Raw genomic sequence first — 15991 nt, forward strand, 5'->3', positions numbered from 1 at the left:
CACAGTGATGTACATACTTATCATCTCAACTTCCAAACTCGCTTTGCTCACTGCCTTCCCACTAGTTGAAGTGAGCTGAAACACATGAGGCAACAGCACTGGGAATTCCTTTCACCTCTGAAAAGCTGAGCAGTATGAGACAGCACCTAAAGCAGCACCTGGGATACCCAGGCTGTGCTCTGCTGCTCATCAATAATGCACTGGATCTGGCCCAAACTGCTGCCCTCACTGCCACACACAAAGCATCAGCAATCCACGTGGCTACCGTGCAAGGATCTGAACTGCATCCACAATGAACTATTACCACACGAGCATCAGAAAAGGCAACATCTAGTTGGAAAAAATTAAAGCTTTTCCCTCGATTTGAATGTAAATATTCGGCTAACACAACAAAATGCATCTTTTGGAGGAAAAAACACTACATTTAGACAACGTCTTCCTCACTTAAAATGAAGAAAAAAGAAATCAGCTGCACTATAACTAACAATTAAGTAACAGAGTTGTTAACAGACTGATTACCATATATATGAAGAATCCTACTAATGAACTGCAATTTACATATTCAGTCATTAGAGTGGATGGGCCAATTTAAGAAAGGTGTCTCCTCTGCAGAAATTTCAGTCCTGATTTCAGTCTTCAGTCATGGAGACTACAGGCTACAGCAAATGATTTCCTCCCACTCATAAATCAAGAGTGACTTCATAGAAACAAAGGAAAAGAGAAACTCATTGCACTTAACTACCATCGCCACCACAAAGGAGTGGGGAACTGAATCCATGTACTGCATGGTGCTGGACCTCTGAGACAATTCTGGCAATGAGAAAACAGTAACGAGCCCTGTTTCTTAAAATCCTGATTACTACACCACCTCACGCTACTGCACGCTACCCTGAGAACTAATCGCAGTGCTTCTGAAGTTAACTGTGCCACTGCATGGAGAACAACCGGTGCATTTGAGTGGTGAGATGGAAACACACCCTACCTTGGGCTGGAATGCTCCTTGGAGTGAGCCAAAGGGGCCCGTCGGAGGGATCATGGGAGGAATACCTGATACAGCTGGAGGATAGGAGTGAAACAGCTGAAACAGAGAAAGAGAGGGAGGCATAAATGCGTGTGAGCTACAAAACAAGGGCAGGCAGCTGAACGAGACAGCAAAAGCATTCCTGCAGAGACAGGGAAATGGTACATGGAGGAGCGCTGGAGATGTGATCCCGCCGCGACAATGTTAGTTAAAGCAGTCAATGGGATGTTCACAAATGTCATGATGTTCACTTCAGAGCTTAAAAGCAGTTCCAAAATCATACAGCCAGCAACCTGGCCTCTGCACTGGGCCATCGCAGCTGAGGCTTTTGTTGTGCAATGACTGGTTTTTAAATTGGATGGGGATTTTGAAGGGTTTGCAGGAGATTTCAAGAGAAAAGGCAGGGCCTGGCCAACAGGGCACAGAACGCTACTGTTTGAGTGGGAAACAAACCTGCACAAGCTCTAGGATATTGCATCATTAAAACCCCATTAGTATGCTAGGATTTTAATGGTTTCTGTCGGAAATGAGGAAAATATGCACAATTCTTACTTCATTAGCCTGTCTGAGAGGATATCCTGCCACTGCCAGCAGCAGCAGAGACAGATGAACTTAATTGCTAAAAAGGATTACTTATTAAAAAAGGCCAAAGTAGAACCCCCCAAAACTGGAGGGCACTGGTCTGATAGGACAGACCATGAGGCATAAAAAGAGGCAAATCTCCACTGATCTCAACGATCCCAGTGTATCTGTACTAAGACAACTCAGCAAAAACAAAGTTCTCCTGCGCTAACACAGACAAACACGTGAGAAACAAGCAAGTAAACCATCATGATCGAATCCTATCTGGTCTCTGTGGTCTGGCTGTGAATCTTTCCCTTGCACTGTAACACAGTCAGGTCACACAATTCCACAGGAACTGCAGAGATCACACACAGAACTGCTTTCTGGTAGGAGGTGGGGATTCAGAGCATCTCACTGCAAAGATGTTCTCACTGGGAAACCTTGGCATCTAGCAGGGGACGGCTGCTAACCTCACTGCTGCCAGCCGAACACCTGAAGGAGTTTCCTGGCTGAAACAATTTCACCTTGAACTCAGCCAATTGAAAATGAACCTCCTGGGTGCTGCTTCTGGGATCAAAATAAAGGACCAGTTGGCCAGCTGAACACAAACAGCCAAAAGCTGGATGTGTGGAGGGGACAAACACTGAGAGAATCACATCCCACAGTAAATCAGCGTCACAAAGTTCTGAACTCAATGGACGTGTGTGCTTTTCTGAACCCTTTCTCTCAAAATCAGAGCTCCCCTTTCAACAGCTTCAATCTTGGAAGGCTGTTTATTCACCCTACAGGCACTGACATATGGGAAATTATTTCAGTATGTCAGAGATATCAAGAGATTGTTTATTTAAAAGCATGGAACGAAGTCTCCTTTCGTAACGCATTTCTGTTGTTGTTTTCACTGCTCTTTAATTTGGACTTGCTCCTCTCAGTGATGCAGAAAAAAACTTCAGACGAGTTGCTGCTGGGCTGTGGGTATTTGAGAAATCATTGCAAGTCATGTCCTCACTGACAGTAACTTTTTAATAACTAAAATGTGGTTTGAATCCTCCAGTGTCTTCTGTATTTAATTCTGTGCTTAATGGACTAATTTCAAAAGATGGAGCGAGGCTTAATATTCTATTATCTACAACTAATAATAAGGAATGCTTTTCTTAGTTTTATAACGACCGCTGAGTTAATTAAATTTGACCTTCCCCTGCTTTCTCTTTTCTAACGTACATCGATTTTAACTCTCTGACAAACATTCCTGCTCTCCTGCAGAGTTCTTTAACAGGGCTTTAACAACACTGCCAGCTTTTTTTGAAGATGCACCTGAACACACAGTGAAGATCTATTGCAGAAACTCACCCCTGAAGAAGGATCTATGGATGTGCCAAAGTTTCAGGTATTTGGAGGAGAGAAAAAGCCCTGGCAGGTACGCACTTATGGCAGCAAAAGGGGCAGGTCAGGAAACTGATGCAAGCAGCTCTGTACCTTCACAACCCACACTCTTCCTAGGAGTGATTACTGAAATGCTCTGGCTAACACGACCTTGCTGTAGCTTTAGCAAGGCTGCTAATCCAGTGAAATTTATTGCCATCATGTTGATCTTTGGCATTAGCTTGCTAAATATCCAACAGACGCCAACTGTGATTACTCTGCAATAACTTCATTAGGACAAACCTTTCCTGAAGGAAAGCAGGGGAAGCTTAATGCACCAGGGCTCTGCTGCTCTGCCTGTGCCAAGGCCAACATCCCGGCACCCAGGCTATCACAGAACCACTGGAAGCTTGACCTTACTTGAACAGAGGTAATACTGAGACCTGCAGGATTCACCATGAGTCTGAACACAATATCCAGCTGAGGACTATTTCACTGTTTCCTACTTTACATATCAACCTTTGTGCTTTCTTTCTCCAAAACTCATTACTTATTTCTCATTATTGCCCTTATTGCCTGAATCAACACGCCACGTTCAGGATAATCTGTCCTTTGAATCCATGTAAAGCTACACAAACAAGAGTGCAGTTTTGCAAACAGTGATGCAAACAGCAGCGTGACCCTTCTGAGTGATTACCCTCGGCTTAAATGTTTGCCTCACACTCCCACAGGTGTGATCCTGCAGGCACTCACACACTGTACGCTTAACCAGGGTGTCAGGAATTAATGGGACTGCTCCCATGGGCTACAGGCATCAGTTATGAGCAGGAACTGCGTTTAATCAGGACAGCAGAAAGCATCACACCATCATCTTAACCAGTCTTCTCGCCCAGTTCCACTTCTAAGCAAAATCAACATATGAAGCCAAATGCTTTGCAAATTTCTGAATGCTGATGCAGTACTCCTTCTCTCATCAAAATATCACTCCTGGATTTAGAAATTCTTGTCCAAATGAATGAAATACCTGCCTTTGTTGGTATGAAGAAGGAAATGTCACCCATCTTTCAGCAGCAAATGAATCAGTAGATTCTAAACCTTAAGAGCAGAAGCTTTGCAATTCGTATTGAGTTCATCTCAATACACAACATTTTTGGTAGCTCTGAGATAAGCATGTCTAGTGCACAGCTGGACCGCCTCGCTGCCATCAAGCAGAGCACAACCAGCCCAGTAGGTCAGACAGGCTTTTGAAATGGGAAGAACAGACAAGCTTTCAAATTCTATAAAACAAAATACGATATATTAGAATAGCCATTAGATTCCCTATCCCTCAAGGGTTCGTATGATAGTCTGATGTTTCGTTTCAGATTTCTCAGGGAAAAGATCATTCTTAAGTGCTTTTGGCACCACCGAAACACGGCGATGAAACTGCTGCTCTGTACTGCTTCACGCTACAGTCACCTCATCTTTCTCACAGCAAACCTGTCTTCCAGTGGTGTATGAGCAAGAGATCTTTTGATTGGAAAAGCTGATACTGCATCTTTATCAGAAACAAGCACCAGAAAATGCAAGCCTTCAAAAGCCAAAGCGATCAAGAACGATAATGGTAAATCCTGGAGTGATGATTAGGGAGAGATTCAACACCGTGCCATTGATCGAGTGGTGATCCCAACCCACCACAGAAAAGCAATTAAGTCAGTTTTAAACAGAGTAATAAAACTCACACTGTGACGGTAGAAGGGGTCAACTTTTGTAGGGTATTTGTCAAACTGCAAAGGGATCAAAGCACAAACTAGTTACTTTCTATTTCGTTGCTTCATTTCTGTTGGTAACACAGACTAATTCCCTATTATTAGGCAACCAACAGAGAGGAAAAATACGCAGAAAATGAACTTCCAGTGAAGCTGGTTTGGGTTTTTCTCCCTTCAAAGTGTAACGAGGTCTTTATGAGCTGGGAAAACGGAGGAGGCACCAGAGTGCACCACTCCAACCACCAGGGATTCCCAGGCACGAGTGCCCCTTCGGCCAGCAGCCTCATCCCTCAGCCCCTGCGCTGCCACTGGCTCTATCACACACACAACAGCAGTAGGGAAAGGACCGCCCGTCCTGTGCTCCCCAACCACTCCTGGGCAGCTCTTTCCCCACCACCTGGCAAACTCTCAAATGTTCATAATAAAGAATAGAGTTGTGCTCTACTTATCCTCACATTTCTGCCTGGGGTACGCACCATGGGCGGTGCTGGCGTCGGCATGATGGCAGTGGGTGGGATGGCGTGAGGGAAAGGCGTGAAGGTGTGCTGGTGTGTGTGTTGGTGTGTGTGCTGGTGCTGGTGCTGGTGCTGGTGGAACTCGGTCCTCAGGTACGGCGGTGGGCCCAGCGAGGCCCCGCGATCCGCGCTCTGCGAGGCCAAAAACCGCGTGTTTAGTTCCTGACGGAGAAGATCTTGTTCTGAAACACAAAGCAAAGCAACCTCTGTCAGCTCAGGGACTTGTCCACACCTTGTGCCAACTTCTGCTGGCTGCGGTGGTGACGTTCTACATTGAGCTTCCTCACGGTAAAGCATGACGCTGCACAGATTAAGAAAGCTCCTCCAGCTCTTCCCCAAAGGCCACATTGAGAGAAGAAAGTCTCCAGTTCCCCTCTCTCATGGACCATGCCTTCACTTCAGTGTTCATCTGAGGCGCAGCGTGAAGGTTCTCCTTAAATTCCTGGACACATCCCTGAGCAGTGTGAGTAAGAACACTGGGAACAGAGAGGCCGCAAACACAGCTCCCCTACTTCATGGACAGGAATTATACTACCAAAGTGCTGCTCATCCTCAATATTCATCCCTCAGATCCCTCTCAGTGAGCTGGGAGAAACTGACATCTTCCCACAAAGTACAACAGAGCACAGTTCGCTCCACTGCTAGCTGCTCCCCCCAGCCCTGCACAAACCCGACCTCAGGACGCTGTGTGCATGGCCACCAGACTTCTCCCTGGCCAGGCTGGCTGCAGGGAAGCAAGGCTGAGCACAGACCACAGCTACAGCACAGACATCTGCCACAGCGTTCACAGATTTTGGGTGGCCCCAAATGAACTCTGAAGTGGTTTTGCCCTGGGGAGCAGACAGAAAGGCACAGGCTTCCAAAAATTCTTCATTCCCGGGGCAGAAGAGAAGTCACTGGGAAAGTCTGGGTGGTTTTTGCTTTTGACATCGACCCAAATCGTTCAGCGGCGAGTGACCCCTCTACCCAACCAGCAGCTCCCACAGAATGGACCCAAAAGGAGTTATTTTGACTACAACTGGAGATTGAGTTTCCTTTGCCACACTGGGGCCACGACCTGTCTGTCTCTTACCTGAGTAAGTGCTACCAGCTGGGTGTCCTGGAACCTGCAGGGTCCCTGACGTCAATGGAGGTGGAGGAGGCAAAGCCGTAGGAGGGGCAAACATATTGGGGTGATGTGGGTGTGCGGGGGGCTGGAGGGTGGGCGTGAAGGTATGCAGTGGGCTGTGGCTTGGTAAAGAGAGGGGGAATGGTGAGGCGGAGGGGTGGTGAGATATGTGTGGAGGGGGAGCCTGAGTCTTGGCAGGAGTGCTGCTTCTGCTGCTGCTGTTAACAAAAAGAAAAGCAATTAAGCACTGCAAAGAAGAGAGAAAAGCTCTAAAAGCACACATACTCTACCCCAATGTGCTATGCATGGCTCACGATAAACCTGCCACTAATTAAAGTAATACATTGCAAATACAAGTTATTATTCTGTTTTTCTATCAGTACCACCGAGACACTCCTTTCTTCAACCTCTCCCTCATCCAGCATCTCTTACTGCCTATGCTCCTTCCACACCAAAGCCCCAAGACATGTCTCCCTCCCTCTGAGAGGCTGGGATTCTGTCCTCAACAACAGAGGCACAGCACACAAAGGAGTAATCAGTTCTGTGCATTCATTACTTAATTATCGGGTCCTTTCTACATGACTGCTTCTGATTCATGTTTTCAGGCAAATGAAGCTCAACACCAGTGATTGCTACATTAATAAAAGTTTAATTTCTCTGCTATGACTTAGAAAGATGGAAGAGTGTGGAAAACGTGAAATGAAGTTGGGAAGGCAACAACAGATACATGCTTATTATTCTGTTAATGACTCTCCTTACCCCCACAATATAAAGAGAGTTGAATCAGCACAATAAATACACAGGATTATACTGGTTGCAATTTTTCAGGTTTCACTCCTTAGCAGGGAAAGTTTCCAGTATAATCACACAGTGCTTAATCCCACTTGTCGTTATTTCAAGTAACGACACGTTTACATTGCAGTGGCTTTTAAAGACGAGCAATACCAACTTGGTTAAAAATAAATCCAAGCCTTCAACAACTCCCAGTTTTAGTCAAACCATGAAGCAACCATCTACTGGTTCATCAGGTCAGGAAGGATGCCATGTGCCTGCTCAGATTCGGGGAAAGGTGAGGCACTGCTGAGAGCACTGTGTTGCCACAGGGGAAACCTGAGGTCTGTGACTTACAAAGACATCATGGGATCCTCTAACACGTTGCTTAATCTCCATTAATTTTGTTATCCCCCTACAAAAGGTGGGGATTATCTCTGTGTGGCCAACTGAGGTGAAAAACACTTAAGACTGCAAGGTGTTGTCAGTGCGGGAAGAAATTAAGCCCGAATGTCATCAGTGTAAGCCTATGCCAAGCTGTCAGCAGGGCTAACAGCAGCTGCACCGTATTTCTTGCCCCAGGGCATGTCAATAGTTGGGGAAAGCAGAAGAGGTTTACAGGGAGGCAAGGGTAAAAGCAGAGAGCCTTCAGAGAACAGCTCAGCCTGCAAGAATTGGGATTTTGTTCCACTGGTCTATGTTGCATGAAATCCCCTTCAAAAACCTGAGTGTGCAAGGACAGGCAGGAAAAGCAAAAGCAAATTAACACAGAGCTTGAGATTACCAAGCACTGCTGGGAACACCAGAAAATAAAGCGATTCTGGCTCATTTCAAGGAAGAATTTGAGGAAGAGGCCACAAATCCCCCTCAATTTCCCACAGATGGGGCGGGATGCGCTGTCACCTCTATCCTAGTTCCCCCTCCAGGCACCATAAAGCATCACCACCGGAGGCAGCAAGTTTGCAAAGAGATGTGGGCACACGCGGCTTTCTGCTCGCCTACCTTAAGCTGTTGAGGCTTAAACTGCTGCTGTTGTAGGCAGAGAGCGGCTGCGAGAGGCTCTGAGCGGCCGGATGGGGCTGCACTGCAGGGAGGTTGGGGTGGGCCGGCTGCACCGGGGACTGCGGCCGCGGCGGGTGCTGCACGGGAGGCTGCGGCGCGGGTGGACGGCTGGGTTCCTCCGGGGCTGGAGGCAGCTGTGCGGTCGGCGGTGGGGCTGGTGGGGCCGGAGCCTCCGGCCGTGGGGCGAGCGCGGGGCTGGGGCAAGGTACCTCCGGCTGCGGTTCCAGCTGGGGCTGGGCCAGAGGCTGGGCCACCTGAGGGCAGGGGTCTTTAGGCACCACGGGCTCAAGTATTGGGTCTTTGCTGCTGTCCTGGCTCTTCTCTTGGCTCCTCTCTAGTCCTGATATCTTCGGGACAGCTGGCCCCCTAGCACCAGGGTCGGCATTTTCAGCGAGCGTACTGACTCCTAACTCTTTATCTGCAACAAAACAGAGAGACAGAACAGGTGAGTGTGTGACTACACGGGCAAAACCAAGCACAAGCTATCTGCCAGAGCCGCACTCCAGGCAGACACATTTTGGTTTCATACTGAATTGAACCCAAACAGAAGCAATTTCCAGCGATGTCCCTAATCCTCACGTCCTTAATATTTCTTCTCCTATTGCACCATAACAAGAAAGTTTCTGTGTCTTCGTTAATGCATGAAAAAAGCAACTACACAAAACTTGAGCGCAGTGGCTCTAAAATCCTCCAGTCAGACCTCCCAAAAAAACACCGCATCTGTCTGAAGGCAGATGCCCTGAAGTGCTCGTTTTGTTTTGTCCTGTGCATTCAGCACAGCAGACACTGGGTTTGTTGCACTGGCCTCCCAGCTCACGTCTCCTCGGGATTCGTTTCCCACTCTGCCAGTGCAACCACTGATCATTAAAGAAAATGAGGCCGTTACAATAAACACGTGACTCCAAGACTGGGCTGTGCAACAGCCCCGATGAACTTTTGAGGCTGGGTGTAATCATCTGCATGTGTGTTTGGCCAAAGCAGTCTCCCTCAGTGACCATATAAAATGCAATGCAATTACATAGGGATACATGTACAGAGCTGGGAAAATCCCCAGGGGAGGGCTGTGCAGGATGCCCAGCATCACTCCCTGCCCAGGAGCACCTCTCTGCGCCATCTACACCTGTGCTTACCAACAGCACTGCTATTGCTTGGGCTTCCAAATGAGCAGAACAGACAGGTAGGGAAAATGCTATAATTTTGCCTCGATTTTCTTTTGGTGGCATTAATTTTGGAGACTGTTCTTTAGAAGAATGGCCAAAAAAGTTTGGAGGTGACATACTTAGTCCTGAAATACGTCTTCTTTAAAGACATGAGCCGGGCAGCCAGGCTGCATGTGTGTGCATCTGCTTCTCTCCTTCTTCCCCCAACAATTCTCCTCAAAATAAACCACCTGCTACCAAAGAGAAAGCCTGCTCACTACCATTATTTTCTGTCATTGTTCCTCTATCATCACTCCCTCACCAACCCACTGAGGGAGGAAATGCACTGTGAGCTCTGTGCCTTATTACACAAATTCTGAACATTAAAATGCTTACTGGTCGGAAGACAAGGCTCCCTTGGTTTGGCTGGCCACAGAGCGACTTGTTTGGGTCCTCCAGCTGTGTCTCTTTAATACTAATGACTGCTATTAAAATTATAACACTTGCTACGCTGGAGTTCTCCTCACTGGGGCTTCACAGAGACCTCCCACTTCAATCACACCTCCAAACTTCTGCCAACGAGTATTTGGTAGAATGGTTTGAGTTGGAAGGGTCCTTTAGGATCATGTAGTTCCAACCCCCTGCTACAGGCAGGGACACCTCCCTCTACACCAGGTTGCTCACTGCCCCATCCAGCCTGGCCTTGAGTGATTCCAGGCTGAGGGCATCCACAACCTCACTGGACAACCTGTTCATCTGATGAATGACATCCCTGTGAGCAAGTTCAGGGGAACGCTGCCAACACAGGGTTGGAAAAGTGAGCATCAGCAGCTGCCGTGGGAACTGGGAGCCTTATTTACGTCAATATTGCATAGCAATGGTGTAAAGCTGGACTTTCAGCTTTGGCAATTACAAATATGAAGCATATGGGAAACACACGAGATTTAAAGGACCCGGGGACAAGCACCCAGGTTTCCAAATAATCTTCAGACAGAAAAACTTCACTCATTCATCTGCCAGTGCTAAGGGATAAAATGAAGAAATGTAATAAATTAACACACAGTCAGCAAGAATTGTTGACGGCTGAATTGGTCAAACCTTGATGTGAAGGAGAACAAATATCTACAATGAGAAGTATTTCTCCAGGCCACACAGAAGGTACACAGCGTTTGCCAACCTGCCCATCACTGGAATTGTTGGAGAGGGCTGCGCAGGGATGTGTCAGAGACTCTTCCTCATTCGGGTTTCTCATGCAGAGAGCCCATCAAACTGTGCCAGGCCCGTTAGTAAGTGGTTTGCTGGCCCTGTACAACAGCAGCAGCCCGGTGGAGACTGCTTTAATGGCTCATGAATAGGAGATGGGACAAAAGGGAGCTGCAAGGGAGAACTGGGGAGAGACAAATGGAGTTATTTGACGAGGGCGCACTGTGGGAGTACTCAGCCTGTAATGAGCACCAGGATCTCCTTGGGCGTTTGGATCAGGCCACGGTGGCAACAGGGAGACTCCGGAGGAATAAAAATAATAACTCTGCTGTATGCCCCAGGTCTTTTTCATTGCAATTGTGTTGCAGATTATTGCATTCACTCTTCGGCTCAATCTTGTCTGATCAAACATTATTCTAAGTTAAAGACTGATCACTGATTGTGTTAAGACAGGAGCCCAAAGAGGAAAGAAATGAGCAATAGTTTGTTGAGAAATAGTTTCCTAGACCTTACAGGCTTAAGAATGATGACATTTTGATTTTTGACAGAAAGGTGCAATAATTAGGGCTTTGAGGGCCTCGTTTAGTTATCAGAAATTCCCTTCCAGTTGAATACAGTAGGTGGGGTGGTCTGAAAACTCAGCTGAGGTGATGCTTCTGAAGCTACAGGGAATACCTCGTGCTTGGTGCGATCATTAAGTCTTTCCATTTGATATCTTTAGTGTCTCTGGTGTGGATAAGATTTATTCAGCACTACTCGCTGCCGGGAATTCAGTTCCTCCTCCCCTGGAGAGAAGGGGTGAGGAATCCTATCATCTCCTGGGTACTCTTTGCTGCTGCTTACATCTTCATTACACAGCCCCTTAAGCACCGTTCCTGTTAGTTCATGGCTTAGAAGATGCTGCATTCAGTAACATAACACTATTCCAAGTGTCAAACCCTGAACGTGTGCACACCTTCCCCCTCCCTCTTACCTCTCTGCATCTAAGCATCCACCCCACGACGCTAACAGATGTCCTGCAGCCTCTCTGAGCCTTGCATATTCTCCACATGCATCCCTGATAATTATGCTACATGAATAAGAAAGAATTCCTCATCCCACAACTTTTCTTTTGGGAGCTGAAATCCCACATCAGTGATGAACACAACCAACCGTGCGTTTCGTATGCAAGGCTCAAGTCCTCAACAACAATACTTCACAGCCATAAGTACACCATCACTCTTTTCCTACCAACACATTACTTATGAGTGCTGACTGACTCACAAAAACCAAGGGGAAAATGTCCTTTGTGCACCCACGACAAGCTGACTTCATTTGATGGCAGTCTCCATACTCTGTTTTGGATAAATAACTGTGATGTAACTTCTGTGCTGGCAAAGGCTCCCCTTGTTCCACTGGGCTGCTATTGCATCCAGCAGCAGGCAGTCTTTTAACTGAGAAAGGAACAAAGCCACAGTTCCATGTTCTTTGAAGAATGAAGAAAAACGCTGGCTGAGCTCGTACCACCCAGACAGCACATGCAGCTTCCATTATCTTCCTTTCCTGTTTTGCCCTCTGATGTGTCTTAAATCTGAAATTCCTCTGTTTTTCACTTAACACACAAAAAGTGGGGATCACACAAGATGCAGGGCTCGGTCCCCTCCAAGTAACACAAGTTATCCCTTGCTGTGTCTGCGTGGTTATTGTTTGGTTCGGTAGGAGCAGACAAGGCCACACTGAAGTCCTCCAAGCAAACCAAATGACCGCAAGGGAACTAGAGGGACTCATCCTATGGAAGTGCAGTGAATACACACACACACACACACACACGTGCACTCCAGTGAGTCTGCATACATGTATGTCACGTGTAATACGTACACACTTGTTTTCCAACCCAGATCTGTTATATGCATACATACAGATAACAAAGAAATACACCGTGCACACAAACACTTCCATAGAAAGACATGGATTTTTATGAAGAACACAGGTTATATCCAGCAAACACCTGACATGCCGCTGTCTGTCTGCACAAGGCACAGTAAAATTTGACCCACACTCTGTGTTCTGGCTCCTTTGTACCACATAGGTGATCCAAAAGAGCTACAGGATGGCCAGGGGCAGCCATTGGGAACATCACAGCCACACAACGAAGCCCTAAGCATTCTTCAGCCAGCACAAACACCTTGCTGAAATTCACCACATTTTACATTCCCAGAGGTTCACCAGTTCAGTGCACACACTACTTCTCCCTGATCAGGTGTTGTCTGCAGACAGGTTCTACGTTTGCAACCGAAGACCAAATCTGCTAGGCTCCAAGCAGGCTGCTCCCCGAGTGGCAGCTGAGCACACACGAATTGGGCATCTCTGACCTGACTGGGCAGGCCTTGGGAATGCAGTCCTTAAACATCAGTCGTGGTGCTGCCAACACCAATTTAGAGGCCAAATGTTTATTTTTGAAACCCAAAGCATCCACCTTTTCCATGCACAGCTTGCTTTGGAAACAAGAACACACAGCACTCAGCCCCTACTGCTCCCCTTCACATCAAGATTCATTCTTTCCACTTCTGCTTCAGGTCATCTTGAGAGAGCAATTCAGAATCAATACTGACTCTTCTAGAGGATGCTGGATAAAGCTCAAAAGTCCTTCCTGCAGAAGTATGAAAACTATCAGAGTTTTCACTCTCTTGCACCTGCCTGTGTGCTCTTTGGGACTGAGCATTCAGCCTACCAAGGCAATCTTACATTTTTGTAGCATTATTAGATTTAAGAACAGCACGTGTTTTCTTCTGCTTCTTCAGTACGTTAAGCTCTGCTCCTTACAATATAAACTGTCTAGCCAAGATTTTCTGGTAACTTATTTATGCAAGATAAAAAAACACACCTTTCAGAAAGCATAAAATGAATTGCTTTGGTTGTAACACGGCGGTTGGTGCAGATTATCTCAACCAATACAAGCTGCCCTAAGTTCTCTGAAGTCAATGGGACGCAGAGAACGAACACCCTGCTGACCGCCAGCCTTGGGATGTGTACTTCCACAAGCATCCTACATGGCTTGGAATAATTAATCAGATGTAAGTCCTGACTGTACATTTCATATTGATTAGACATCAGTCAATGAAACATTTGGATAAATAAAGGCAGGTGACAGAAACTATTACTGCGAAGGACGGGGAAGATCGTTGGGCAGCACGTATCAGGAGGGCCCCAGAGTGCTTCATCTGCTGTACTGCATACAGAATGATCTGCTAAAAACAACGCTTCATTTTTAGCACACAGCCATCTTTCATCCTAATTTCCAAAGACGCTAACAAAGTATTTGATTATGCAAATTAAAAACACGCATTTGAAAGTGTGTTGCAAGCCGCTCTGTCATCTGCTGATATCAATTATCCCACAGCAAGCAGGTATTTAGTACGACTGAGTAGCAAGACTTGTGACACACTTTGTACTTAATCATAAAACAGAAGAAAAATCATTCAGGACAAAAGATTTTGCTACCTCCTGTTAGAAGTGTTTCTCTTCGCGTGGAAATGGATTTATTAATTAATTGTCAACAATGAAGTTGCAGATCAATGAAAAGAAGCACTTAATGGAATTGCACGAGATGCTGACAATTCTTCAGTCACTGAGCTGCTGCTGGCCTTGATTTGAGAATGCAGAACCCTCCAATATTTCACATGAAACAAACTTATTTCAGCCAGCTGTTACACAGAACACAGGCCATAAATGTAACTCCTATATCCTGTATGCTGTGAGCATAATACTGAAATCACTCCATGTTTGATTTTTTTTACCATGTCTTTACTTAGCAAAAAGGAATGGGATACGGCTTTCCAGAGGAAAACAAAGTGCAAAACATCCAGACGCTCCTGTCCTACAAATCATGGTGTTTTACTTAATAGGAAAAAACTGCATGCATCTGTAGCATCCTAATGGAACCTAATAGAAAGCAACACCGGAACTCGATCCTGCTTCAACACACGTGTGCACACATACGCACAGCGAGAGCTTCACTTCCAACAGGGGAGATCTCTTGGCTTCCCAACCTTTCCCAATAGGTAGTGATAAATTACTCGCTACCTGTGCAGCTCTGAAGCAGTCAATCACCACCTACCAGCACCAGAGTTTATTAAAGTGGATTCTTCTTGAGCAGAATGGAAATTTCCCACATAGGAAGTAATGCTGACAAATTAATTGGGGGCTATTCTTTGATGATACAGGGTTTGAGCACAACAAGCTTTCGCTTCCTGTTTCAGTTTTGTGCCTTAATTAAAGAAGTATAGGGCCTGTAATCACAGCATTTGTAAAGCACACCCAGGCTCACAGAAACACAGACAACACCTTCTACATCAGGGTGAGGATCTACCTTTCCTACCACTGGATTTTCCAAAGCAGATGTAAAACCTCTGCAGTCAACAGAGGTTAAATAACCTGCCCAGCACGTGAGAGCTCATGCTGATCTCTGGTAAGGCTGGCTTACACACAGAAGCAGGAGATTTTCCTCCCAACTTTCTAAAGTCACAGTAATGCACCACGGGCTTGTTAGGTGCATAAATCTCATCTGAGTAAAGTTATCGCCCATTGCAGTAAATTTCTAAGCATGTCATAGGAAAATATTCCTTCCACAAGGTTTTCCTTCCTCACCTTTTAATTCCACTTGGTTCTTGCCAGTCTATCAGAGACTTTCTCTGTAAGTCACAGAACCACAGAATCACCAAGGTTGGAAAATACCTACAAGATCATCCAGTCCAACCAACCATTCATCACCATCACCCATTCCTTTAGAAGAGCGCCTTCCCCTTTTATCTCCACTGCAAGTTTTTCAGCTCCTGTCTCCCCACTCTTTCTTCCTACAAGTTCACCCACGTTCCTAATCCCTTCTCCACTCTCCTGCTAACCTGCTCACCCCGTAGGTTTCTGCACAGGCTGACAAGGACTGCTGGCCAGCAGCTGCACGGCTGCCCTACAGCGAAGCACTTCACCCCTTCCACCCCACTCACCGCTCGGCTCCTCAGCTCCAGACCACGTCGCCATTCCCAGCCAGCTGGGGCAGAGCTGGGGACGGTTTGCATTAAACACCTGCAGCACTGCCCCGCTGCTGGTCTCGGCCTGTCTCAGCTACTGCAGAGCGTCCTGCCGAGGCCTGCATGTTCTGAGTTAACACACTGCCTCAGGTGTGTCTACACTCAATCTCAATCCCTGCTCTCTCAGCTGGATGAGGTTTCTTCACCGTTTAACAGCTCTAACAACCTTACAGCACATGTATGTGCTGCTGCTTGCCCTCCTGGCTTTTGCACTGACCAGCTCAGGGCACAGAACTTCACACTTGAGCAGCCCTTAAACCAACCCTGCGTTGCAAAGAGACGATGATGAAAACAACCCAACTCCTTGCTCTCCATTCTTCAGCCACATTTTGCTCCTTGCTTTGCAACCACTCAGCTTCTGCAGCAGCCTTTTGCCCAGGAGCTTGCTGAATCTTTTTTGCAGTGTCTGCAGAAATGACAGCCATTTCTTGGCTA

The 15991-nt window shown here is 46.6% G+C and overlaps 1 protein-coding gene across 2 annotated transcripts in view; it reads right to left on the reverse strand.

Annotated features, from left to right (window-relative positions):
• The window catches only part of AUTS2 (activator of transcription and developmental regulator AUTS2), a 660967-nt gene that overhangs the window by 15498 nt on the left and 629478 nt on the right, over positions 1–15991 (reverse strand). The window contains exons 7-11 of one of the 2 annotated variants that reach the window (XM_042879514.1): positions 8089–8566; positions 6280–6533; positions 5148–5389; positions 4666–4710; positions 983–1078 (exon numbers count right to left, since the gene is read on the reverse strand). In XM_042879514.1, the coding sequence (XP_042735448.1) occupies positions 983–1078; positions 4666–4710; positions 5148–5389; positions 6280–6533; positions 8089–8566 (1115 nt within the window). The remainder of the gene's footprint in view (positions 1–982; positions 1079–4665; positions 4711–5147; positions 5390–6279; positions 6534–8088; positions 8567–15991) is intronic. The other variant, XM_042879515.1, reaches the window with a different exon arrangement.

Source organism: Lagopus leucura, unplaced genomic scaffold (assembly GCF_019238085.1).
Source record: "Lagopus leucura isolate 7727_CA_CO unplaced genomic scaffold, USGS_WTPT01 Super-Scaffold_100024, whole genome shotgun sequence".
Taxonomy (NCBI): Eukaryota; Metazoa; Chordata; class Aves; order Galliformes; family Phasianidae; genus Lagopus; species Lagopus leucura.